Source organism: Andrena cerasifolii, chromosome 6 (genome assembly GCF_050908995.1).
Source record: "Andrena cerasifolii isolate SP2316 chromosome 6, iyAndCera1_principal, whole genome shotgun sequence".
In the NCBI taxonomy this organism is placed as follows: Eukaryota; Metazoa; Arthropoda; class Insecta; order Hymenoptera; family Andrenidae; genus Andrena; species Andrena cerasifolii.
Window position 1 is genome coordinate 3,902,222 of NC_135123.1, and position 25,646 is coordinate 3,927,867.

At 36.7% G+C, this 25,646-nt stretch overlaps 3 protein-coding genes across 7 annotated transcripts; 1 reads left to right on the forward strand and 2 right to left on the reverse strand.

Moving 5' to 3' along the window:
- Positions 1–1,258: 1,258 nt before the first annotated feature.
- On the reverse strand, positions 1,259–4,301 carry Ns2 (nucleostemin 2). Its single transcript, XM_076813973.1, has 2 exons — positions 4,154–4,301; positions 1,259–3,504 (listed from the first exon to the last, which is right to left on the reverse strand). The coding sequence occupies exon 2, from the start codon at positions 3,497–3,499 to the stop codon at positions 1,358–1,360; it is 2,142 nt and encodes a 713-aa protein (XP_076670088.1). The 5' UTR covers positions 3,500–3,504; positions 4,154–4,301; the 3' UTR covers positions 1,259–1,357.
- Positions 4,302–7,786: 3,485 nt separating this feature from the next.
- On the reverse strand, positions 7,787–12,525 carry Rps6 (ribosomal protein S6). The gene is made up of 5 exons (XM_076814154.1): positions 12,389–12,525; positions 11,827–12,031; positions 10,621–10,766; positions 9,451–9,651; positions 7,787–8,029 (listed from the first exon to the last, which is right to left on the reverse strand). The coding sequence occupies exons 1-5, from the start codon at positions 12,392–12,394 to the stop codon at positions 7,832–7,834; spliced, it is 756 nt and encodes a 251-aa protein (XP_076670269.1). The 5' UTR covers positions 12,395–12,525; the 3' UTR covers positions 7,787–7,831.
- A 408-nt stretch (positions 12,526–12,933) lies between these two features.
- On the forward strand, positions 12,934–25,400 carry Impbeta11 (importin beta11). 5 transcript variants are annotated; one of them, XM_076814041.1, is made up of 19 exons: positions 13,043–13,061; positions 13,219–13,447; positions 13,537–13,668; positions 13,812–13,912; positions 19,066–19,179; positions 19,255–19,661; positions 19,740–20,009; positions 20,103–20,273; positions 21,760–21,800; positions 21,889–22,071; positions 22,142–22,253; positions 22,357–22,577; positions 22,652–22,816; positions 22,903–23,095; positions 23,200–23,434; positions 23,504–23,600; positions 23,805–24,064; positions 24,162–24,285; positions 25,126–25,400. In XM_076814041.1, the coding sequence occupies exons 3-19, from the start codon at positions 13,546–13,548 to the stop codon at positions 25,228–25,230; spliced, it is 2,922 nt and encodes a 973-aa protein (XP_076670156.1). In that variant the 5' UTR covers positions 13,043–13,061; positions 13,219–13,447; positions 13,537–13,545; the 3' UTR covers positions 25,231–25,400. The 5 variants fall into 5 exon arrangements, with proteins under 5 accessions (XP_076670154.1, XP_076670157.1, XP_076670158.1 ...); XM_076814039.1 differs by having other exon boundaries at positions 12,934–13,447; XM_076814042.1 differs by lacking the exon at positions 13,219–13,447 and having other exon boundaries at positions 12,934–13,197.
- The last annotated feature ends 246 nt before the right edge of the window (positions 25,401–25,646 follow it).

Sequence of the window (25,646 nt, forward strand, 5' to 3'; positions counted from 1 at the left end):
ATTAATTACTGACTTCTCTTACTTTAATTTTGCTTGGTGAAAATTTATATTGGTTTTTTGAACCTTTCTCTTTATTAAAGCAATTTTTCGGGTTAAAAATGTTAATCTTTCATATTTTTTTTAATTGAAATAAAAATACATGTTTTTGTCCCAATTACCGTGCCCTACAAAGTGCGTTGTCCGTATTACGGTGCCCCCAATTATGGTGCTTTTTTTTAAATAATGTTCCCGCGGATAGGTTATGTCTTCGAACTTCGAACCGTTGAAAACATTTTTTTTCTCTGCGAGAGGTGTTTGTATGTAATTTTAATATTATCTTTTCATTACAAAAGCAAAATATGCAGATATAAATTTCTGTTCACCCGTTCTGAGAAACGAAAGTAAGGTTAGGTTTAGCAGTTACAGAGGGAGCCAGTGGGTACCGAGGGGTAGTGATCCTCTAGGGAGTGATCGGAACAACGTGTATCGTCGCTGATTGGTTTGCGCGATTTTGGAGCAGAAGCGAAAATAGACAGAGAAAGAAACTGTAAAAAAGGAAAGAGACAGAATTGATATCTAATCGGGCCTAAGATATATTAAGAAGTCCGTGAAAACACAGTTTAGCCCTTTTCACCCCCTTGGGGATGGAATTTCCAAAAATCCTTTCTTAGTGGGTGTCTACGTCATGAAAACAATGTACCTTCCAAATTTCACGTTCCTAGGTTAAACGGTTTGAGCTGGGCGCGGAGCAGAGGCCCCTGATACGCACACGTAGCTAGAGACCCCTCACACACAGTAAAGCCGACCGCGGTGGTTCAAACTGTGAAACTGGGTTAGCGCAGTCGGCTCTACAGTGTGTGTGAACCTATGTATCTACACGTGCCTCCTATTTGCGTGCGAGCGAACGCTACTGCGCGCTCAGCTGACTGAGCTTTTAGGGCGGTATTCTCAGTCGCTACTTATTCTTAAGCAAATGCTTAAGGGCGGTATTCTCAGTCGCTACTTATTCTTAAGCATTTGCTGCACGGCCCGGAAGTTCCACCGCTATAAGTTAGAGAAGGGTAGAGAATGAGGAGTAGAAATAATGTACGAGTGACGGAGGGCGGGGGAGGGGGGCAAAAAAATAAAGATTAGGGATCAGGGAAAGAAGATGTGTCAAAGAAATTAAAACGTGGTTTTTGCAATGCGGCCGAACTAGAAAGAAATGCGAGGAAGTAGGAGGGATAATGCAAAGAAATATAAAATAAAGAAGGGATATGTAAAAGATAATGACAATATGTATTAGTCAACAGTTTGTATTTTTGAAGAAATATTACACAAATAAAGAAGATTAAAACAAGAGTTTCTGTATAATAATTTAATTTATTCAATTTGCACGTTACTTTTTTTTTATTTTAGGAATTTTTCTTTTCCTATTCCTATTTTTTACATTAGTAACTTCATAAAAGTTGCTACCAATTTTCTTCCTTTTATTTGCTCTTTCTATAGCTCGTCGTTGTTTACTCGTTAATTTTTTTCGTGTCTCTGCTTTAGGACATGAAGAAGAAACTTCAAACATACCACTACTTGATACAGTATTTGTATTAAACATTTCATTATCGCTTGAATCATACTCCTCTTCTACTACATTATACGCATTCTGTAGCAATGTATCTTTCTCTAATGGAAGACTAATTTCACTATCAGAATGTTCTTCTCGCTTATCATTTTCATCCTCGTTATTTTTCTTATTTTCTGCAATTGATACTTTGTCATTTTCCATATTACTGCATGCAATTTCAGTTTCATCTTCAGAAGTATCATCCAGGTTTGATAAAATCGAACTACTTTCAAATGTGTCCTCATCTTCTTTATGATCCGATTTGTCACTTACAGATTCATTGCCTATCACGGGCAAATCGTTTTTAATATCATCTCCCGAATACGGTAAACCAACTTTTATTTTTCGAAAATCCTGTACCACAACTAATTGAAGTTTTGTTGGTTCTTTGTTCTGTACATTATCAGTTTCTTTTGTACCAATATCATTACTTTCTTTTCGTGCATCATCGTCTTTGCCAGAGGATTCAGTGATCATTGTTGCATTCGATAGTGGCTCCTCAAAACCAGATGGAGGAATATAAAAAGGTAATTTACCACGCTGCCAATCATTTAACACCATCCGTGACGTAATGGTAATATCTGGCTCTCCTTTTTTCAATAATTTCCCACTTTTACGAGCCAACTTTTCCAAGAAATCCGTGTGATCATTCCAATCTGTAACTTTATAAGTTTTGCGTATATATTCTGCTTTCACGCGCGACAATACTTCCGAAACATAATCCTCGGGATTTTGAATACGTTCAACTCTTACTACGCCTTTTAAAACTTTTTCTGTATCAGTCTCTGCTGATGGGTAAACTACACCTGGGCAATCTATTAAATAAATCCGGCGCATTAAAGTAATATATTGCCATACTTTTGTTTCACCCGCTATTGGCGCAACCTTACATACTTTTTTCGATCTTAAAGTATTTATAATCGAACTTTTTCCTGTATTAGGATATCCTATAAAACCTACACTGATTTGTTTCTTATCTACGTGTAATTTTGCGAATTGGCGTAACAAATTTATCAATGAACCTTTGCCGAATGGATGCGTCAGTGAAGCATGAAATGCTACTGTGGGATACTCTGAGCTTAAAATCGCCACCCACCTCTGTGTAACCCACGTTGGAACAAGATCTACTTTATTTAAAATAAACATTAAATGCTTGTGAGGCTTTTCCGTTTTAAGATATTTTTCTATAGGAGGGGATCTAGTTCCTAAAGGGTCTCTGGCGTCTAGCACTTGCAAAATGACGTCAGAAGAATCTATAACTTTATACAATTCGTTCCAAATTCTTTTGCTTTGTCCAGCTGACATAACCCAGTCTCTTTGTGCATCCCTTGTACCATCATCAGGGCGGAGAAGATCGATATCTTTAGAGTCTTTCTCGTTATTATACGTTTCCTCTTTTTCTTCTGTTAATTGTTGTAACTGTTCGTACGATGATATTGTTAAATTCGGTCTCTTTCGGACTTTTTTCGGACCAAAAACGCTTTCAAAACTTTCAGTATCTAGTAAATGCACTCTTGCGTTCACAGCTTTCTGCTGAAGTAAAGTTACTGGTAATTGCGTGGGTTTCATAACAACATTGTAAGGATCTTTCATAGCTTTTCCTAGTTCATCTTGAAATTTTTGTAAAGCATTTTGAGAAATAACCCTGGAGTTACCGAACCATCTCTGTGAAGGTTCCACACGAGCCATAGTACCAGATGCTTGCCAGCCTTGAAACGGTGCTGGGGAAATTATTTTGCCTGTACGATCCCGTTTTGGTTTTTGATTACGATACATTTGTAACCTTTTGATCGTGGCCTTCGATCGTACTTTGGCTACACCTTTTAATCCCTCGGTAGGTCGTTCAGGATTCATACTGTGTTTGGAACGATTAAACCCCTCTTTACGAGGAGGTTTATTCGTAACGCGTGATTTCGCCATTTCACCTGAAAAGCAGTATATGTTTCAGTACCCAATATGTTTCATATTAATATGTAACAGTAGAAATATTATTGGTGGTGATTGTAATAATTTTGTTTCAAATCTTAGTTCTTATCTATGCGATACATGTGGCATGCAGGTATGTAATGTAGGATATATAGCAGCCTGATATTGTCATACTTTCTTAATACATAAAAAGATGGCAATTCAATTTTTGTAAACCTCAAGTCAATTAGACTTTTTTGATTTTTCTTTAAATCTCAAGAAACATCAACATCACAAAATTACAGAGCATCTGTTATTCATAAAACTTGACCAGGTTTTAATAAATATTCGTTACTTGCTACTTCAAAGCTCAGTTAATATATATTTCTGTGTATTAACTTTTCATTAAATCAAGGATCGGTATTAAAGGTTGGAATAAAGTGTGAAAGCAGGACATGCTCGCAATGACCAGACAGTGAATGAGTATTACTGTTATTAATTATAAATTATAATAATATTGCTCTATGTAATGTGGTACATTTTAAATACTAGTAAATTATATCAACTATTTATATTATCGCAAATTACAGTAATATAATTACTGTAATGTAATTTGAGTGATTTAAATTAGGTATGTAGCTAAACTTAGAATATCAAGAGAAAATATACCTTTCTTCCTGTATAATTATGTACTTAAAAGCTTATTTAAATTAATTTTCATATGCTTGGAGAAACAGCAAAATATAAATACGGTTCTATCATTCGTTTTCGAATGTTTTGATAAATTATATTAAACATGTGTACGTTCAGAGTTCGGAGGAAGTCGGCTCCAATGATGGAGGGGGAAACACCTACAGTAGCGGTGGTAATGTGTGCATGAACTGACGCCAGCGCCAAACCAGTCTAGTGGCGCCAACGCGAACTGACACCACGGCCAACCAGCGTCACCGGGAAGTATGTTGTCGACGCTGGTTGGCCGCGGCGTTACTCGCTTGGCGCTGGCGTTAGTTCACGCGCCATTCCATCGCTCCTGTAGGTGTCTTTCCCCCTCCATCATAGGAGCCGACTCCCACCGAACTCTGTGTACGAACATGTGCACACTATATGCAAGAAAGGTGCACACCATGTAATTCCTGTATTGTTACTGTTGCGCGGCCGCCTGGGGAAACTTGTGCTTCGTGGAAATTTTCTACGCGTTTGATACCCGTGGCGCCCTGAAGCAAAGAGGATAAGATAGAGTGGAAGCATCCCAAGAGCCCGTGTTAAAAAATAACATTGTGGCGCCCAGCCTAGCGATGTGCGAAGCACGCCGTCGCCACGTCAGGTTTACCATCTAGATAGACGAGGTTGACCATGGAAGAAGAAGATTCTAGAGAACGCTATATAGACATATAAAAGGAGCGCCACGTGTAGCGTCCTGAGTAGTAGAACGATAAAATATATATTTTCATTATTTCTACCTCCCAAAATCACGAGGCATTTCTTTTGAGTCAGAATCCTACTGTACGCACTCATACATAGTAGTATAGAGTGGGGAAATAACCCCACAATATACGAGATTCAGCGCTCTCTGGTGCTTCAGACCCTAGAAATTTCGATAAAAGCGGCAATATTTAAAAATTTTAAAGTTAGAAATGAATGAATTAAAATATTAATTAAAGGAGAAATAATGAAAGGAACTGTACATTTGATATTATGTTAAAATTTATTAAGGGTGAATTACATTATGAATATTACAGACATATTACATACATACATTACATTACATATATATATATAAATAAAACATAATAAATAAAATTAAATTAATTTTTTAAATTATGCATAAAGTATAAGTGTAAGGAAGTAATTGAAGGTGAAAAAAGATTACTTTATTGATACGAATTTCATAAACTTCCTTATTTAATAACATTGAAAGTTAGGTCATTGCTTGAAATCATTATACGTACATCATTAAATTTGCAGGTTCTGAGAAAAAGTGGTGATTTTTGTCTTTGGCTTGTGATCTATAGCATCCTTTAACGTGATAACGAACCATTTTTTACACTTTCTTCACCTTTAAATCAACGAATATCCCAAGCCCATTACAAACAGCTACAAATGGCTACCAATGGCTACAAACAGGTGTCTTTGACAATTTGGCTTGGCTTGGCTTCTTTACCCCCCACTCTGCTACCCGCAAACTGAATAATATTGAACCTGAACAGACAGGTGTCGCTTGCATTGCATATTTCTGCTTCTACTCTATCTTATCCTCTTTGCCCTGAAGGACTCTGCTCGTGAAACGCGTGAATTTAAATGAACTAATTATCTTGTAACAAATAACTCAAAACTGAATAAACTTAATAAACTGAAGCTAAATTAAATTGTTAAATAATTCGCTACTATTTAGGAACAGAACGAGGATATTTCATGGAGATCAAAACTGGTTTTATTATGACACGTCTAGACTCTAACAAGGCCAACGACGAGTGTTTAAGAAGGAGGCGAAGACAAATACAAAATATCTAATGTTGAAACGTTCACCCTTAACTCTTTTCTAATAAATGAAACTTGTTCAGCTCAAATTTAGCGCCTTAGGAGCTTACGCTAAACACCGCTAGGGCCCCGAAACCTAACGGCGTGTAGCGTAAACTCTAGAGGCGAGAAGTTTGAACCAGACTACAAATGTAATAGGATAGGGAAGTAAAAGTGAAGTTAGCATAAGTCCAAAGGGTTTGAAAACAGTAAACATACTTCATGATTATAATTTAATCAATACTTACTACCTGAAAAACGGATGTTTAAACATTTAAACTGCACTTTTATCCTTTCTCCTAAACGTGCAAAATCAGCGCAAAGATATTAAACCAGCGGTGTCGCCGTTCATGCGCCTGCTTGCCCTTCCAACCCGTCACCATATTCTACTTGACTAAATTTTAGGGTTCACACACGAAAAAGTGGAACAGACACGTCGAGTAGCGAGTAGTCACTTACTACTAAACGGTTTAGTGAATAGAAAGTGTCCGGATTAGTACATTTCACGGTTCACCTTTACCCTACTCGACTAGAAAAAATCCAATGAAATGGATCTACTCCACTAAATTATGTTACTAAAATACTTGACTAAATTCTAGTGTCTATACACGGTAAGTTACTAAATTACTCGCTACTCGACTAAATTACTGGACGTGTCTGAACTTAGCGTAGTCCGTATCCCTGACGACGCGGACGAAAGTGGGAGAACTCCACAGAGCATGCGTACTCTGGCTTGGACAGCGTTTAACATTAAACGCTTGTTAATTAAAAAATCAATACCCGAGAGGAAATGTATCGACGAATGTGAATTTATCTTATTATTAATAAGTCCCTGCTTGGCTCTTAGTATCTAAGTAAAGACATTTTGTATTTAACAAAATATGTTTTAAAAGATCGGTTTTATAAAGCGTTCACTCTTCAGCCGACAACGAAAGTGAACAGACATTATTAACATCTTGAAAATTTCATATTTGTATCTACTTGTACAGTTCAAATTTTATTTTTTGTTCAATATTCAAGTTTAGTTTCTTATTTCATGTTCTTATTAATTTATTCCCTTTCTTTGAAGTTTTATTATAATTGGCATATAATTAAATTATATATTATATCAAGTATCTTGCGAGCAGAGTGCTTTAGCGCTCCACGGGCATCATTCCGCATCCCAACTTCCCACGAAGAATGCAGAATTATTCCTAAAACGCCGTGCAACAGGCGCAACAGTATTTAGGGTAGAAATCACTATTACGGTGCTTTGACGCCAACTTGTTCACGAATGAATTAATTCACGAAAATTTATATAAAAATATAAATATTGAATATTAAAAGTTATGCAAAAACTAATTGCTGAACGGTATGATTTTGCCTTGACTTTTAACCTGGTCAGATCTCAGAGCAGACTTGAAATTGAGGAATTAAACTGCTCGAAATCAAGTGGAAAAAACTCGTGCAAGAACGCTCTAGCAAAATGTGTAACATTTCAATATTTATGCCCCACGCTTTTATTTTTAGTTATATGAGGGAATTTTTCTAAGGCAGTTATTTCAGCCGGTATCAAAATTATTTTTTTCTTTTTTAGTACATTTTAATGAAAGCTTGTTTTGTTAAAAAAAATTGTTTATTATAGATTTATCCTGTATATTGTGATACTGAATATGAGCTTTCAAAAGAAATTGAATTACATGTCAAATTGATGTAGATTGAGCGGAAAATAACGTAAGATTAATGAGAAAGGATATTAGAACGTCATATGCTGTTCAATGTAAAGAAACTAAAACGTTATACAAATACGTGAAAGTATTTTTATTAAATTGTAAATACATCACTTCCGTTTTACTTTTGTGTGGTGGGTGCTGACTGATTGGAGGATTTAGAGTCTCGCATGGAGGCACTACGTCTTCGTTTCAATTCTTCTTGCCGTCTATTCTTTGCCTCTTTTTGCCTTTGCGCTAACAGCTTCGCATAGTCAGCAGCTTGTTGCTTACGAGCCAAGCTACGCCTTCCCTTTAGAGCTAATCTATGTCGCTTGCGCTGTAAGAGTAAAGTATTTTCGTTTATTTCGTCTTATACTCCAGGCTTGGGAATTAAGTGAACTTGGCGGCCGATTTTCAGAGGCAATGCCTCCTTTCTCCCGCCACGCGTCTCAGCCCTCGTGGCGGCCAAGGTGCTTGGAGCGCCTCAGGCCCGTACCATATGAACCGCGCGTGGCGCATTGTATCAATAGGTTTCCACATCGTCCCAAAGAGCACGATTTTCGATGCGTTTTTGTTTTGTCAACGCGCCACGCGCGGTTCACGTGGTACGGGCCTGATGCGCTCCAAGCGTCTAGTCCAGGCTTGCCCTTTACGGTGCAAATACCTCCTGAATTTCTGGGACCCGGGCAACAGCCGGGCGCGTAACTGTTCCAATTAGGGTTGCCGAATTTTTCGGAAAGTATCGATTTTTTAAATCGATTCGAATCCCAAGATGAAAAATCGATTCAGGAAAAAATCGTTGCTAAAGAATCGATCTTGAAGAAATCGATTCAACTTGTAGGTATATTAAACTCATTGAAGACTAAGTAAGTAGTGAACGTTTTTCTCGCCGTAGGTTGAACAAAGGAAATCCGAATGCGTATGAACTCGATCGCTACACATACCTACAACATCCGGTCTTCCTCTCATGAAGTATAAAGGTGAGATTCCACTGAGACAACTTTCTGGCAACCGGTAATATCGTCGTATCTTTTTTTTGCATACAACACATGCAATCAGTATTCCACTCATCGCATGCGACATGTTGCCTCGCGTTGCCTCAGTGGAATAACACCTTTAGATTGCCTGTTTTCAACAATTTGCAATACAACAAAATCAAAATACTGTATAATATCAAAAATAAAAATCGGTAAATACAGCAGTATAATCACGAAGTGAGAAGCAGACAATATATTCCTTTTCAATTCAGTTGAAATGCGTGAAAAAGTGTACCTATAAATAATAAAGAATCGGAACACGATTTCTGTTCCCCGAGGATCGATTCCATAGGATCGCGATCTGTACTGAAAAATCGATCCAAAAAATCGAAAATTACGGGACAAAAGATCGATCTTTTGATTAATCGGCAACCCTAGTTCCAATGCTACCCGTCGCGAGAGCTGTGAAAGAACTGCATGAGTGTGCGTCCATGTACGAGCCTGCATGGACGGCCGCACACTCATGCAGTTCTCCCGCAGCCCATGCTGTGGTTAGCAACGTAACAGTCCCGTGCTCGGCTATTGCCCGGGTCCCAGAACTTCAGGAGGTATTTGTACCATAAAGAGCAGGCCTGACCTAGGCCGTCGCGGAGCCAAGACGCGCGGCGGGAGAAAGGAGGCGTTGCCTCTGAAAATCGTCCGCCAAGATCACTTAATTCCTAAGCCTGGCATACTCAGTACTTTTGTGTTGTAATAGGAAATAAACATAAAATATGTATACCTGTAGGGTAAGTGGTGTAATAAGACGTTGAATCTTAGGAGCCTTAAAACGTTCTTTCTTGCCTTCCTTCTGAATTGGCCGTTTCACAACAAACTGACGTACATCGTCTTCCTTAGACAAGTTGAAGAGCTTACGAATTTTGCTTGCTCTTTTGGGCCCTAAGCGCCGGGGAACATTGATATCAGTTAACCCTGGGATGTCCTGCAAGAAGTATTCAACTGTTTTGTACAAGTTTGGTAATTATTTAGAAGTTTTCCATCCTCACCGTTTTCAATGATTTCTGGATATGTTATCAAGATCAAGATTCTGAACAACTTTTTCCTATACATGTTACCGCCGCACGACCTTCATTTTCGAGATATTTGCGAAAAACTTCTGTTGATTTATTCCGACGCAACGCATTCCGCTTTCCAACTTGTCCCGGGTATTAGTATTGGTTGGGGCTAGATTAGTGCGGGGGGCGCGTAAAGCATGATAGCGAACTGATGTGAGTTTAGAGATTTCAACCAGAAACTTGCGGATGCCCGTCAACACCCCGACTCATATCGGTTCGCTACCATGGTTTTCGCGCCCGCGGGCGAGCGCACGCCCCCCGCGCTAATCTAGTCCCAAACAATACTAATACCCGGGACAAGTTGGAAAGTGGAATGCGTTGCGACGGAATAAGTCAAAAGAAGTTTTTCGCAAATATCTCGGAAACGAAGGTCAGCTTCGTCATTTATTTTGTCCCATGCTGGCGCATACGCTGCCACGGACGCGTACTGTAGGTAGGTATACCGCAGAATACATTGTGTAGTAGCAGCAGTTTTTCGCGAATATCTCGAAAACGAAAGTCGAGCGGCGGTAACATGTATAGGAAAAAGTTGTTCAGAATCGTGTCCCCGACAACATATCCAAAAATTCATTGAAATCGGTGAGGATGGAAAACATCTAAATAATTACCAGTATTTTTTTAGCAAATCGCGAAATTTAAGCAAATTAATACGTGTATCGTTCGTACACTGAGAAGAAGTGCTTGATATACAGTACTATTTCTCAAATCAAAAAACGATATTTGATCTTCCATGTTTACGATAGTATCATTAAGACACAATAGCAAAGTCTTAGATACACCCTGAATAACATGGTTCATAAAATCACACGAATAATAAGTAAAGTTACAACATATACCTTTTCTCCTTTTTTCACAATAACAAGAGCGAGTACGGACAAATTAGAGTCAACGATGCATCCACGAACAGACTTTCGTTTACGTTCACCATCACGTCGAGGTCTATAACACGAATGTCCTTTTGAGAGCAGTAAACGTACACGACCTAGTTACAAACATAAAGTGTTAGAAACTAATTTGAACATGACACTGATTACACTAGTTTACAAAATCCAAAAAATTATTTTTGATCAAAAAAATTTTTTTTAACTGCGTACAGGTAGCCCTAACCCAGGATCCATCCTGCCCCCTCCCCCTCCCAATTTGTTCTACGGACAGTTAGACGCGTGCCCCTCAGGCGCCTAAAAGGCACTCATATTTAGCTGAAATTCAAAATCAATTTTCTCGAAAACGAAGCGCGATATTAAAAAATTGTATTCTATATTTTCGTCTTATTTTGGCCTGTAGAATCACCCCCTAGAGTATTGCCTATCAATAAAGTAATAGGTAGATTCCCGGTATTATACCCTGTATAATAGGATGGATCTTATCCGCAAGTTTCTGGTTCAAATCTCCAAACTCACATCGGTTCACTACCATGCTTTACGCGCCCCCTGCACTGATCTAGCCCCAACCAATACTAATACCCAGAACAAGTTGGAAAGTGGAATGCGTTGTGTCGGAATAAGTCAACAGAAATACTGAAAGTTTTTTACTAATATCTCGGAAAGTAATAAATTCCCGAAGCAACAATTTTAGATTTAGGGTCCACACACCCTCCCCACCCTCCCCCTCAAACCTCGTGACGATCGGCCACTGGGGCTATTCGGAAGGACAGCCTTACATTTTTCTTAACTTTCACTCGATTCCACCTAAACTATTGGCCGCATTGGAAAACACTGTCGGAAAGAGTTGTATGCAATTTAATTATCTTTAATTTAAGAGTCGTTGCGATCAAATCGGTCAACTCTAACGCGAGATATGGCCAATAACGTTGGGTCGTCTTCTTGAAAAATTACCAAAATATTCATCGAGCGATATCTCAAAAACGTATCCATAGGATTTCGTTTCATGTCGATTTTTCAGTTTAGGGGACCACCTTATATAAGAATTTCATAGTAGAGTCTGGATCAAAAATAATTTTTTGGATTTTGTAAACTAGTGTTATGAAATAATATCGCATAATTATTTCAAAGAAACTTAAAGGAAAATCGTGAACATTTTACCATTGGTCAAAACACCCTGCTTCATGGGGAATCCTTGTTTGTCATTGCCACCAGAAATGCGGACAACGTAGCCATTCCATTCATTACCAAGGGAATCAGCTTCTACTTCTGCGCCCATGCGCTTTTCGTAAAAAATCCTAAGTTTATGCTCATCCGAAATTTCGAACAGTTTCTGACATCCTGTCACAGGATAGGATACGTTTAGCTGGAAATAAATCGTACGAACATTACAACACGTAAGTTACCTACCAAACATGTTTTAATTTTAGGCTGGTAATACGAAGGTAAGTTAATTTTCGCCTTTCGAATTTCATTCGTCAATAATTCGAACGATTATATTTGTTCGAAGCTTAACAATTTAACTAAACATTAATTATACGGTCAATACGAAAGAAAAATGTACAAGTTAATACGATAGGATTCAGAAGCATGTTCAGAATCAAAATTATATGCGTATAAAAATATTCGACAAGAAAACCATTTGCAGGTTCTCGATATTTAAATTTATCTACTAATCGTTCGCAAGTCGTGCAAGATTCTTAAAATATTTATGGATTCGTACCTTCATCGTGACAAGTATCAAACACTGCTGGAAGCCATGAACAGAAAGAAGGTGTATCGATCAGCTCGTCGCTAGGGTGCGCATACCGGATATCCGTCTGAGATGGAATGAAATTTTAAACTAAAACCAATAATCTTTTAACAAACTTGCAATAGTACGTAAATATCCATACAATCAGCGATGTTTCAGTATAGAAGGATACATTAGGCATAGATGAATGCGCAAGGAAATACATAATCTAAAATTTGTAAGTTTCTTTTGATCGAATCAATTGAAATTTCGTTTTGTAATTTACGAGCATATGCAATGTTATGCCACATATAGCGCATATAAATAGAGAAGACGTGTTGAATATCATAACATATTTTATTGATAATTATTGTTTACGATGCCTACGGTCTGAATAGAACGATCACGTTCTCTTGACAGTTTTATGGACAAAGGACGAGATTATTATTTAAATAAATATCACAAATAAATGATATTTACCACTACTGTAATCAATTCCGTATAACACGTAGCGGCAAGTTTATAAATTCCTTGTAAAAATAGGACGCGTCGCGCTTTATATGTAATAAGTGATTCACACTATACCAATAACTGTCACTGTTGTATTGTATCGAAAAAGAGAATAGCAAGAGATGGCAGCATTTTGAAATGTCGACTTGCAGGCGTGTGTGACATTTTGATGTAGTGTGTTTTCGATGATTTTCGTTATGTATCGATTTAATACGTAGATATTTGTGATAAGCGAAATTTACCGAGCATAATTCTACCGGTCCCGTATAAAATAGGTGGTACTTGAATGGGTAGGATTTGTTCTCTTATAGGTTAAGGACTGTCCACCCGGAATAAGGGAAGCGATAATTTATTTAACGATAATAATGTAACGACAGGAAATGTTTGATTTTACGCAATAATCTTCTTCTAATACGGCAGCGAGCGAGAAGAATGTTTCTTTAAATTCTACGATAAGATTAAACGTTGAAAGAAGAGAATAGTCTTAGCACATGTTCATTGTTAACTTTATAGATAACTTTCCCGACTAATACGAATAAAGTAAGGTGGTTTGAATTTAATACAGAGATAAACATACGATCCGATTGCTTCGTAATTAATACACGCGATCTAATAAAATATTTTCTTAGTAGAAAGATATGGATGCTGCGGTAATAGAGATTCTTCAACAAGCGGGTAGTCAAGATCCCAATATTTTAAAGCCAGCTGAACAAACGCTGAAACAGTGGGAGACCGAAAGAGGCTTCTATATCGCATTATACGTAAGTACAATCGTGTATGTTGAAAGCCTTACGAACTTTGGAAATTCGTCAGCCAACATGTTCATTTATAACCAAAAATTATATCTACGCTAATATTATTTAAAAAATGGGTGTGATAACTGAATGTACCGAAATTATTTTAGAACGTATTTTCCAATCATTCCTTGACTGTCAATATTAGATGGATGGCTATATTATGTTTTAAAAACGGTGTGGACAAATATTGGAGAAAAAATGCACCAAAGTGAGTACCCTTTAGTACAGTAAAGATTAATTTACCACGTAGCTAGCTTGCAAGTTATTACTGACCTTCTCGATGGTAAGATCGGTCTGCGCTATGTACAGTCAGTCACGTAGGAGTGTACGCACGATATTTATGAAAAACAACACAAAGTGCCGTGGAGACTGCGGTAATCTAAACGTATACAGTCCTCGCCAGGGTGTACTGGTAAGCAGGGCCAGCTTTAACCCTTCGTGGTCACACGGGATGTATTGTACCCCAAGAATAATTTTCGAGTTAAAATGTCGTGTCTTTACGACTTCCAGAGGGAATTTATCGCAAGAAAAAAGAATTAAAAAATCGGTTTTTTCCGAATTTTTCCAAAATTTACATTTCTAGGAAAAGACTATTAGACCATGATTGTATAAGTATTACGAACGTACAATTATCACTGAAAAATTAAAAGTTTCAAAAATATGAAAATGGTAACTCTAAAAATGACGCTGGGGTACAGTGAACCCCGTGTGACCATGAAGGGTTAAGGGGGGGAAGGCAGGGCGACTGCCCGGGGTTCTACATCAGTTGGGGCGCCGCTGCATGCGTTTATTCATTTATATCTGTTCTGCTAATTGATTTTCGTGCCCTTGGAGGGGTGCCATAATAATCTTGCCTGGGGTGCCAAGTATGCTAAAGCTGCCCCTGCTGGTACGTGTTCCTTTAAAGTTCGTTGGATTCTACCACTGAGAAATATGGATCTATCCGAGACGAGTGCTAGGCACTCTAAGCCGCTCGAAGCGTCTTCCCATGTTGCCAGCTGGAAGGGCCAGAAATGAGATTTGCAACTGCAGCAAAGTACCTAGCCAAGGTTACTAGACGAGCTTGGGCTGTTCACAGCAATCCAGTGATGCAAAGAACTATTAAGGATGTATCGGACGTACAATATTACACAAAACTATATAAAACTTGAAATACTTGAATACCTTCGTGTTACGCATAGTAAATCTAGATGTAGGGGTGTGCGGGTACCCGAGATTATGGTCTCGGGCGGGTTCGGAAAATTTCGGGCGGGTACCCGCAACATACGAATGCTCCGGTAACTCGAAATTTTCGGGCTTGGTTGGAAGTAGTCGGGCAGGTTCGGTCCAAGGCGTTGTCGTTTCTTACATGCTAATTTAAAATAAAGTATACTATTATCAGTGCCGGCGGAACCCATTGTGCAAGTTATGCGCCGCATAAGGGCGCCAGCCGAAGGGGGCGCTAAAAAACTATATCGCACACTTAATAATAAAGGAATCCAACTCCCGCGTAAATAAAATATAAATGTATTTTTTTGTATTGTTCCTCGTAAAGACAAAACATATTAAATAGAAAACAGGTACAAAAATTTGGGGGCGCCAAAAATTTTCTTGCATAAGGGCGCCAACCATCCTCGCGCCGGCCCTGACTATTGTACCTAATAATATGTGTGAAAAGTTCTTTAATATATATATTATACATTATTAAGAAATTGATAGGATACATCTACATATGCATATATGCACTACGAACGTCACTTAACTTGACTTGTGCCTAGCTATGATTGTATAAGTAATCGACGACGAAGTACGACGATAACGCCTTGGACCGAACCTGCCCGACTTCTTCCAACCAAGCCCGAAAATTTCGGGCTATTCGTATGTTGCGGGTACCCGCCCGAGCCCGCCAGAAATTTTTCGACCAGACCCGTCTGCTCAGGTACCCGCACACCCCTATCTAGATCTAAAAAAACTCGAACGACAGTTGGAGTCTTATTTTTACTCCTAGGAAGGTATTTTTCACTTTACAAAGGCTTCTACAAGCATTATTTGCTAAACTTTTGGCAGTGAAAATGCCCTGAATTCAGAATTTTCTTAAGTTATAATTTATTTCTTTAAAATGGTGTAGTGAAAACAGTTTAAACTCGCAGATACTTTCATCTACCCGTATACTACATGTAAAAAGATTTGAAAATATTGGTACTATTTCTTCAACATTTTTTCAGCTGTTTTATCTGTAAAGGCCGTCTCTTTCCACAAGAGTACGTGTAAAATCAGTGAAAATTAAAATCGTTATAACTCAGCAATCATTTAGAGAATTCGTTTAAAAATTTTGGACCACATTAGAAAGATTAGAAAGAACAATCTCACAAATTTTCATCAACTTGGTGCCATTTTGAAGATAGGTCCAATACTCCCTTAAATACTCACAAGGGGACCCTACTGCTGTACCCCCGGGGATTTTAATGAATTTTTGGGGGGTGAATTTGGAGGTCGTCTGAATGACCTTCTGCAAAATATTTTATGCCAATGAGCATTGTTTATGAACAATCGATATGCAGGGCCGTTCCTGCGCTTTGGCCGCCCAGGTGCAAAAACAATATTGCTGCCCTTATTAATTTAATATTTTTTAATTAAGAATTTGATATGCAGTGTTTATTTTTATATCTATATATATATACATAATTTTAAACAGTTATCGTGCAAAAGAGTTTCGATTATTATTGTTATTAGTCAAAACTTTACATATAACAAACGGCCTGCGGCCGCCCTTAAGTTTGGCCGCCCAGGTGCGGGTGCACCTTCTGTACCCCGCCAGGAACGGCCCTGTCGATATGTGCCCCTTGAAAGCAGTTCACTTTAAGGGGATCTTCCGGTCTAGAGCCCCCAAAAATAGTTGATCTTTAGGAATTAATTAAAGGAAAACTACTATATATAATTTAATGGGACTTTTTGCATGGTATTAAGGATGTCTTAAATAATAGAAATATATTTTTTGTTTTATAATTAATCATTGCAGACGGCACTGGGGAGTCGTTAAAGTCAAGGCTTCAAAAAATTAATCCAAATCGGTGGGACCTGTATCTCCAAAAGTTATTATCCGATTCAACTGAAACTTTTCTTAGTTTGAAGAATATACTTCTAGCTAGGAGGGATACCAGAAAAAATACAAAAATGAAAATTTATAATTTTCTAAGGCGTTGAAAGGATGAAAAATATAGTGAAAAAGTGATTTCAAATTTCAAGTGTCGTTATTTTCTAAAAAAAATGTCATTTTTGTAATTTTTCTGGTTCCCCTCCTAGTCAGAGTTATGTTCTTCAAAATAAAAAAAGTTTCAGTCGAATCGGATAATAACTTTTGGAGATACAGGTCCCACCATTTTGAGAACTCTGTTTCGAGAAAAACGCGTTTAAAGTTTTACCTGGGTGCCAAGTGGCCGGTTGTTGCCCATGCATTTGCCGCTACTCAAATGCCTATAATTTTGGGAATTTTACGAATTTCAACAAATCCTTTTAAACGCATATTCCTAAAAGGTTGAACAAAAAAAGTTTTAAAAAAATCAATTTGTAGACCGAAACCTCCCCTTAAACATGTTTGAGGAAAGTAAGTTGGGTAAGTGCGTATAGCGCTTACTTCCCAACCAAACGGCACGGGTTCAAATCCTGTCATTCTAGTTTATTTTTTTTCCTTTCTTTTGAATAATCAAATTTCATACTGCTTTGTTTCATAAATATTGTAATTTTTCAACATAAATTTTATATATAAACATGGTAAAAATACATAACTTTTTATACACGTACAAAAATAACTGGTACATACTTGTACTATAAAGACACTGTAAGTTTTATATTTAGTATGAAATTTTTTCTTTACAATACACATATACACGTCTGTGTAACTTTACACCGTTTATTACACACTATTATATCCTATTATATATCCATATATATACATAAAAAGAAAAAATTTCACATTAAATATATAATTCGATCGTGAGGCGCTGTTGCCATTTTACAATTTCGCGCGAGCGCGGGTTCCAGGATTAAACGCTGACCCTGTGTATAGGGTTACACATGGCAGATTAATTTTCGCGAAGATATCGCGAATATACTCTTGTGTGACTGACTCTATAAAGATCATTAGTTGTAAATTGCAGACTATATTTGCCAGATGTTTATGAACATTTACTGCATTGGTCCATTACTTGACTGTACACTAACAAGGAAAGGTCTAACGTGTTACCTTCATTTCTCAGCAGGCTTTTGCATAGTGATAGATAGTTTACAAGATATATGATATTGTAGTTTTGCAGGTTTCTCTCTTCTGTGATGGAGGCACTTCGTGTAAATAAGTACATGGCATAGTTGTATAGGCATTTGTGTACTAAATGTTTGGACATTTTTGGTGCAACTTCAAATCCCGTTATAAGTTGTTTCCAGTGCATAATTTGTTTGCATTGCTCAATTTTTCAGAATGTACACATATTATAGATAATAATAAATGTATTAGTTAATTCTAATTTTTGCTATCGACAAATTATTTATTAAAAGTTTATATTTATGCGATAGAAACCCTATAATAAAAAGATGCCGAGGAATAGAAAAGAATTATACAGTGGAAAAAGGTAACAAGGAGATTCGGATTCGCATAACAAGATGAAACTTTTGGTAGAGAAACGCTTATACCTCTACGCCATGTTTTTACCGGAACAAATGACCACAGAAGTTTGATACCTACAAAAGTTTACATGTTAAATATCTCATAAATTATTAACCTTATATGCATAAAACCATACATCATTGACTTCACTATCTGAAGCTCTAACACTCTGCAAATGCCTATTAAAAAAATGAAAATAACACCTCGGGACCTTCCCTTGTAAGAACTAGGGCTGGGACTATTTGTTGAATTTTTCGGTATTCGAATATTCGAATACTTCAGTTACTCAGTTATTCGGTGAATATAATTCGAATATCCAAGTATCCAAATACTATTCGAATATTTCAGTATTTGAATACTATTCGAATACTATGCAAATATTTCAGTATTCGAATGCTATTCGAATATTTCAGTATTTGAATACTATTCGAATACTATGCAAATATTTCAGTATTCGAATGCTATTCGAATATTTCAGTATTTGAATACTATTCGAATACTATGCAAATATTTCAGTATTCGAATGCTATTCGAATATTTCAGTATTCGAATAATAACATTCGAATACTCAAATATTCGAAGTTTATTCCTAGCATTCGAATACTTGTAAAATATTCGAATATTAAATTATTCGAATAGTCCCAGCCCTAGTAAGAACCACTTTCAGCATTCATAGAGTTATCATAAATTTAACGGACAAATAAAATATGCTATTATTTTAGTGCAATTGCGGATGACGAGAGAGAATTCCTTAGACAGCGTTTAATAGCAAATTTTGGAGAACCAGTAAACCAATTGGCTGTACAATTAGCAGCTGTTATTGCTAAAATTGCAAGGTAACTGGTTTCGATGAAATCTTTCATACCGATTGTTTGATGTAAAAAATAATTAAATGGCAAATTGTTATGTAGATACGATTGCCCTAGAGAGTGGGGCTCATTAATACCAACATTATTGGATATCATACGAGGGCAAAATCCATTAGCTCAACATCGGGCACTGTTAACGTTATATCATGTTGTTAAGTCTTTAGCATCTAAACGTTTAACTGCGGATAAACGATTCTTCCAAGAATTGACCGTTAATATGTTCAACTTCATTCTGAATTTATGGAACACATACACGGAATCTTTTCTTATAATGGCGTCAAATGGGGCAGACACAAATCAGACGCAAGAAGCTTTAGAAAAAGCATTACTTTTATTGAAAATACTTAGAAAACTTGTCGTATATGGGATCAACAAACTGTCGGAATCTCAGGACGCTATGCTATTCTTAGAAATTGTTTTTAAACGTGCAAGAACATGTCTCGAGTGTCGTTAGTATCCTGAATTTAAAACTCACACCACGAAACGAATCAAATGTATCACTGTTTCTGTAATATATTTGATTTTAGGAAAAACGTTAATGTCAAGGGATATGCAACTGGATACATGGGACAAATTTATAATTCACCTGGCCAAAGTACTAACAGAAACATTACACATGCATCAATTTGGTTGTATTGAACTGATACCAACGTTTCTAGAATTCTCTGTTTTTTACTGTTTCACTGAAGCTGGTCAAACTTTAGCATTTGAAAGATTTATTATTCAGTGTTTAAATTTAATAAAAAGCATCGTACCTTCTATATTTTTTAGGTCCGTTGTGTCTAAAAATCCGGAAGGTATAAATAATTATTTGCTTCGTGTGTATACGTTTATATGTACAATGCCGGTATAAAATATTAATAATTAAATCCGTAAATTTATTGATGCAGACATACAAGATCAACTCGATAAACAAAAATTACAATTGAGAGCATATCAGCTAAAACAAGAATTTTTCACACCTGAAATATTAACAGAAATCTTTTCAAGACTTGTAACACACTATTTTCTCTTAACACCTTCTGACTTGGAACTGTGGGATGCGGACCCAGAAAGTTTTTGTAAGTATTAAGTATGATTATTGTATATTATACAGGGTGGACCCAAACGACAGTCTACTAGTCCGGGCTCTAATAGGAAGTGCAAGAGTAAACGAACAGTATACATATGTGATAAAATACCTTCTTAAAAGGTTTTGGCTAAAAATCTTTATGCACCATTCTTCTTATTCAGGAGAACAAGAAAAGTGTAATGAACGAAACTTGCAACCATTCTTTAATCGCAATCATGACGCGTATTATTGAGTAAAAATAACATTAGCAAAAAAAAGTCGCTCAAAATATTTTTCGTCTACTTATAAGTATGCATATTCTTTCACTACCATTACAAATGCAAAAGTTGAATAGCAATAGCTATTTAAGGAAGCATTGAAGAATATATGTTTATTGGCACCTTTCTACTCAATAGTGTATTTATATCCGCGGATAGCGTCCGTTCATTTGGGTATACTCTGTATATGCATGTTGCTTGATTACACTGGCCAACAGCCATTTTGGTCTGTAAGATTCAATATCCGTTTCTTATAGATTTTTGTGCGCTGAAAACGAATCCGCAAACCGTTTGTCGCCATCACCCACAGTTTTTGAGAAATTCGATTTTGAAAAAAACTGCAAATTTTCAAATTTGAACTACTCAAATTATTCTATAAACCTCCCCGAATACAGCGATATAAGTTATTGGTGCATTATGAACATTTAATATATTTAAAAAACGATCAAAGGGAAAGGAACACCCGAAATGCACCCACTTTTGCAGATATCTTTCAATTTATTTCCAAAACTAAGGGTCTAAGAGAAAATCTGACTACTCCACGCGACGCGGCACACAATTTTCCTTCGGAAACCACCAACAGAATTGGTAAGTCACGTTTTGTTTTCAATACAGAAGCGAAATAGTTTGGCAAAAAGGGTGCTGTCGACAGTGGTGGTCACGCGCGTTAAGTGATTGTGTGACGCTGAGCGCAGTGTATCGCGCGCCGCCGTTGACTACCACTGTTGACGCCGCACGTTTTGCCAAACTATTTCGCTTCTGTATTGAAAACAAAACGTGACTTACCACTTCTGTTGGTGGTTTCCGAAAGAAAATTGTCTGCTGCATCGCGTGGAGTAGTTAAATTATCTCTTAGACCCTTAGTTTTTAAAATATATAGCAAGATATCTGCAAAATTGGTGCATTTCGGGTGTCCTTTTCCCTTTGATCGTTGTTTAAACATATTTAAATGCTTATAATTCAATAATAACTTATATCGTTGTGTTCGCGAGGGTTCAACTATTATTGTTTGAACACAAAACATGTTCAAAGTTGAAAATTTGCATTTTTTTTTTCAAAATCAAATTTCTCGAAAACTGAGGGTGATGGCGATAAACGGTTGCGGAAGAAACGGCTATTGAATGTTACGGAACAGAAAAAAAGTTTAATTTTGTTGGACAGTGTTATTTATATATTTATACATTTTAACGATTATTTTATATGGAAAATTAATTTCAGTTGTTGATGATGGGGGAGAATCATGGAAATACAGCTTGAGGGTAAATCTTTTAAATATTATAAATATTATGTACGGTATTGTGTAATTATAGCATTAAATATTCACTTACTTTATAATTGATATTTTAGCCTTGTGCAGAGTCTGTATTTGTAGAAATGTTCCAATATTTTAGAGACATTTTTGCATCGGTCTTAGTTGAATTGATGCAAAGATATCACCAACCTGTCGATCCAAATAATTTGCATGCTATTCTGCTAAAAGATGCAGTATACAATGCAGTTGGTTTGGTTGCATTCGAGTTATACGACGAGGTAGGAACAAACTATTACAAAAATTACTGTAAACAATCGGTTATCCAGTTATCACATTTCTATGTATTAGGTCAATTTTGATCAATGGTTCTCAACCACATTAAAGGAGGAACTGAAAATTCGAAGCAACAATTACCGAATTATTAGACGACGCGTATGTTGGCTTATCGGTCGGTGGACAAGTAAGTGGACTCGAATTTTCTTCGTATAAATATTTCGAATTTTACTATATAATAACGTCTACTTTCATTGCAGTTTGATTTAAGCATTATATTGAAATTGCAGGTGTAAAATTAAGCGCAAAATTAAGACCGGAATTGTACGAACTTATGGTTGAAGTTCTAAGCCCCGAAGAAGATTTAGGTGTCCGCTTGGAAGCGAGCGATGCGCTGAAACTTGCAATAGACGATTTTCAATTTAATCCAGAAGAATTCTCTCCTTATTTAGAACAAGCATTCTTTTTGTTATTTTCCCTTCTGAAAGAAGTAAAAGAATGTGATACGAAGGTATATACTTAGACCACTTTTAAAATTGTTTCTTTTTCGTTTTGTGGAATAATAAATATCGTAATTGTTTGTAGATGCATGTTTTATACGTATTATCATTCATGATTGAACGTGTGGGTAACGAAATAAATCCACACGTTGGGGTTCTCAGTTCGTATCTACCAGCCCTTTGGCAACAATCGGAAGGACATAACATGTTAAGATGCGCTATAATTTCGACGCTTACACATCTACAGAAGGTAAACATTTCATTTATACGATCTAATTAAGCTACTAAGTATATTTAATATTTCAAACAATGATTTAATGTTTTGATTAAAAATAGGCCTTAGGCCCTAAAAGTGTCATTTTAGAGCCACTGGTAATAGGTGCTATTGCGTTGAGTTGTGATGTTAATCAAGAAAGTCACGTTTATTTGTTAGAAGATGGATTACGATTGTGGTTAGCTTTATTGGAAAATGCACCTGCGTCAACACCAGCTATAATGGATTTGGCTAGAAATATGCCCGCGTTATTAGGTATCTGAATAATTTCACAAATTTTCAGTGAATATTTCTATTTACTTTTGGAAAGCTAAATAAGTTTAATAACAATAATAACACAGTAATTAATTTTTTTTCAGAACAATCTTCAGAGAATTTAAAATTATGTTTGTACATAATTCAGGCGTATGTAATATTAAACCCACAAGAATTTTTTAATCAAAGAGGAGCAGCAATAATCGAGATCCTTAGGTCACTCTTGGGAGATATGAGGTGGGAAGGAATCGTAACGACTATGAGTGTTTTTGAAACATGCTTGTGCGCTTCTCGGCAAGGTGCAGAGTTGATTAAACCTGCTTTAATGAATATATTCAAGTGAGTACAAGCATTTTGTGCCACGTTAGTGTGAATTATGGGTAATAACGCTTATTTTAACTTTCATAGGAATGTGTATAAGGAAAGAGGCCTTATATCGACGATGACTATGTATTTATCTATTGTGGCTAGAGTTTTATGGTTTTATAAAGATATTTTTATACAGGTATTAAGATTTTCATATGTTATTATTATTTTTAATTTAAAAATTCGTATTCCCGTCTCCATCCTCACTCGTCCTGTTCTTCTTCTTTCACTTTCTCTTCTTTCTTCTTCACCTTCTTCTTCTCATTATTAATATATTCTTTAATTTAAAACTCTATATTCAATTACAAGTATGGCTATTAAAAACGTACGAACTATTATATAGACAATAAGCGAATTAACCAGAAAATTGAGTAAACACGAAACAACGGAAGAGGCTGTACTTGGACAAATAATATATGTATGGGTCGATCGAATGGGATGTACCACTCAACCAGAAAGACGTAAATTATTAGCCCTTGCACTCTGTTCGCTCGTTGGGGCTAACAGTCCTAGTGTTCTCGAACATTTTTCACAGATAATGTCCAATATCGTCGAAACTCTGAATGATATAACCAAGCTGGATAGTATAGAATGTACCTTCGAGTAAGTGTCTTTTTTTAAACTTATGCATAGCGATTAAAAAGTACAATTATAATAGAAGTCATTATTTTGTTTAATGCTTTTCATTTAACTCGATTAGTGGACAATCTAGTTCATCGGAATATGAGGATGAAGATTATGAGAACAAACATGAACAGCGGAGACGACTCGCCTTCGGCGATCCTGTAACCTGTATATCTTTAAAAGATACATTACAAAATCAGGTAAAGCACTACGTTTTATTTATTAGTACAGTACTGCTCGGTTAGAAGCTCGCGAATCACCCCTTGCACATTTTTTCTTTGGGCACACCAGACACCGACCCCGAGCGGCCTCGGAATGAGCTATTGAAACTTCCATGTTTCCTATTTTTATTGCGAGTTCCAATCATATTGAAAATGGTACCAATTTCTGACATGTTTTTGATCAAAATGAGTCCAAACTTTTTGAGTAATGCGTACAATTGATTGCAAAGACTGAGCTTATCGCTCTAAAGTCTAAATCGCGCCATGCGCGTTGGTTTGGGGGAGCCTTTAGACAGTCACGAGGTTGAAATGTTCGCTCACACGATGATTTATGGGTTAATGAAAAATGAAACTCATATTTTTCACAATATTTTTAAAAGTGTGACATCAATGAATCGATAAAGTGCTTTTGATGAAAATGAGACCAAACGCGACGCTATCCCAACCATTTTTAACGATGATCGATTGGAATAATTTCTACATTCTGCAATCAGTTTTGCATTCCGCATTTTGATCAAGACATGTCAGAAACTAGTACCATTTTCAAGAAGATGTAATGAAAAATAAGAAACTTGAAGATTTCAATAGCGCATGACTCATTAAGTATGAGCTAATCGCTGCCCGCTCTCGGTTTTCTCGTCGATCGGTTCGCCCATAAAATCCAATCAACCGTTGACATATTCGCTACCATATACCGGTTGAATGATCGCATGGTCGAGATCGAAAGCGAGCCTTCAACAGGGCAGTAGTGTAGTTGTACCAGCGATAATGTTTTTCTCGGGGTTGATATCTATATTAAGAATTTAAACTTTATTTCAGTTAATTACGTTAAGGGGACTAATCGGGGACAGCCAGTTTAATCAATTGATGTTCACTCTTGACCAGGAAACTGGCGAACAGCTGAAGCATTACGTATCTCTATGAAAGAGGAGCGAGTCAAATTAAGAAAAATATTATTCAGTCAAACGCTATATTACGTGTAAAAAAGGCTTTACAGCATTCTATTGTAAAACGGCTCTATTTTATTGTATAATACTAGCTGTTTCACTGTACTAATAATGTTGATAATAAAAACCCATGTCATTTCAAATTTATTCTACACGTGAATCTTTTATCTCAAAAATATAATCAAAGGTTGCTATATCTAACGATAAACTACTGTGCGGAACCGAGATATGGGTCCGATTGTACATCCCCATAGGCCCAAGATCTCTAACGGATTCGTAGGGGTAGGGCACACGTATTGCCGCTATTGGCCGACGCGACACATCGAGGAATACGAAGTCAGCGGACAGGACAGAGTGGTGCGAGCGAAGTAGGGTAGATGTCCCGATTACCGT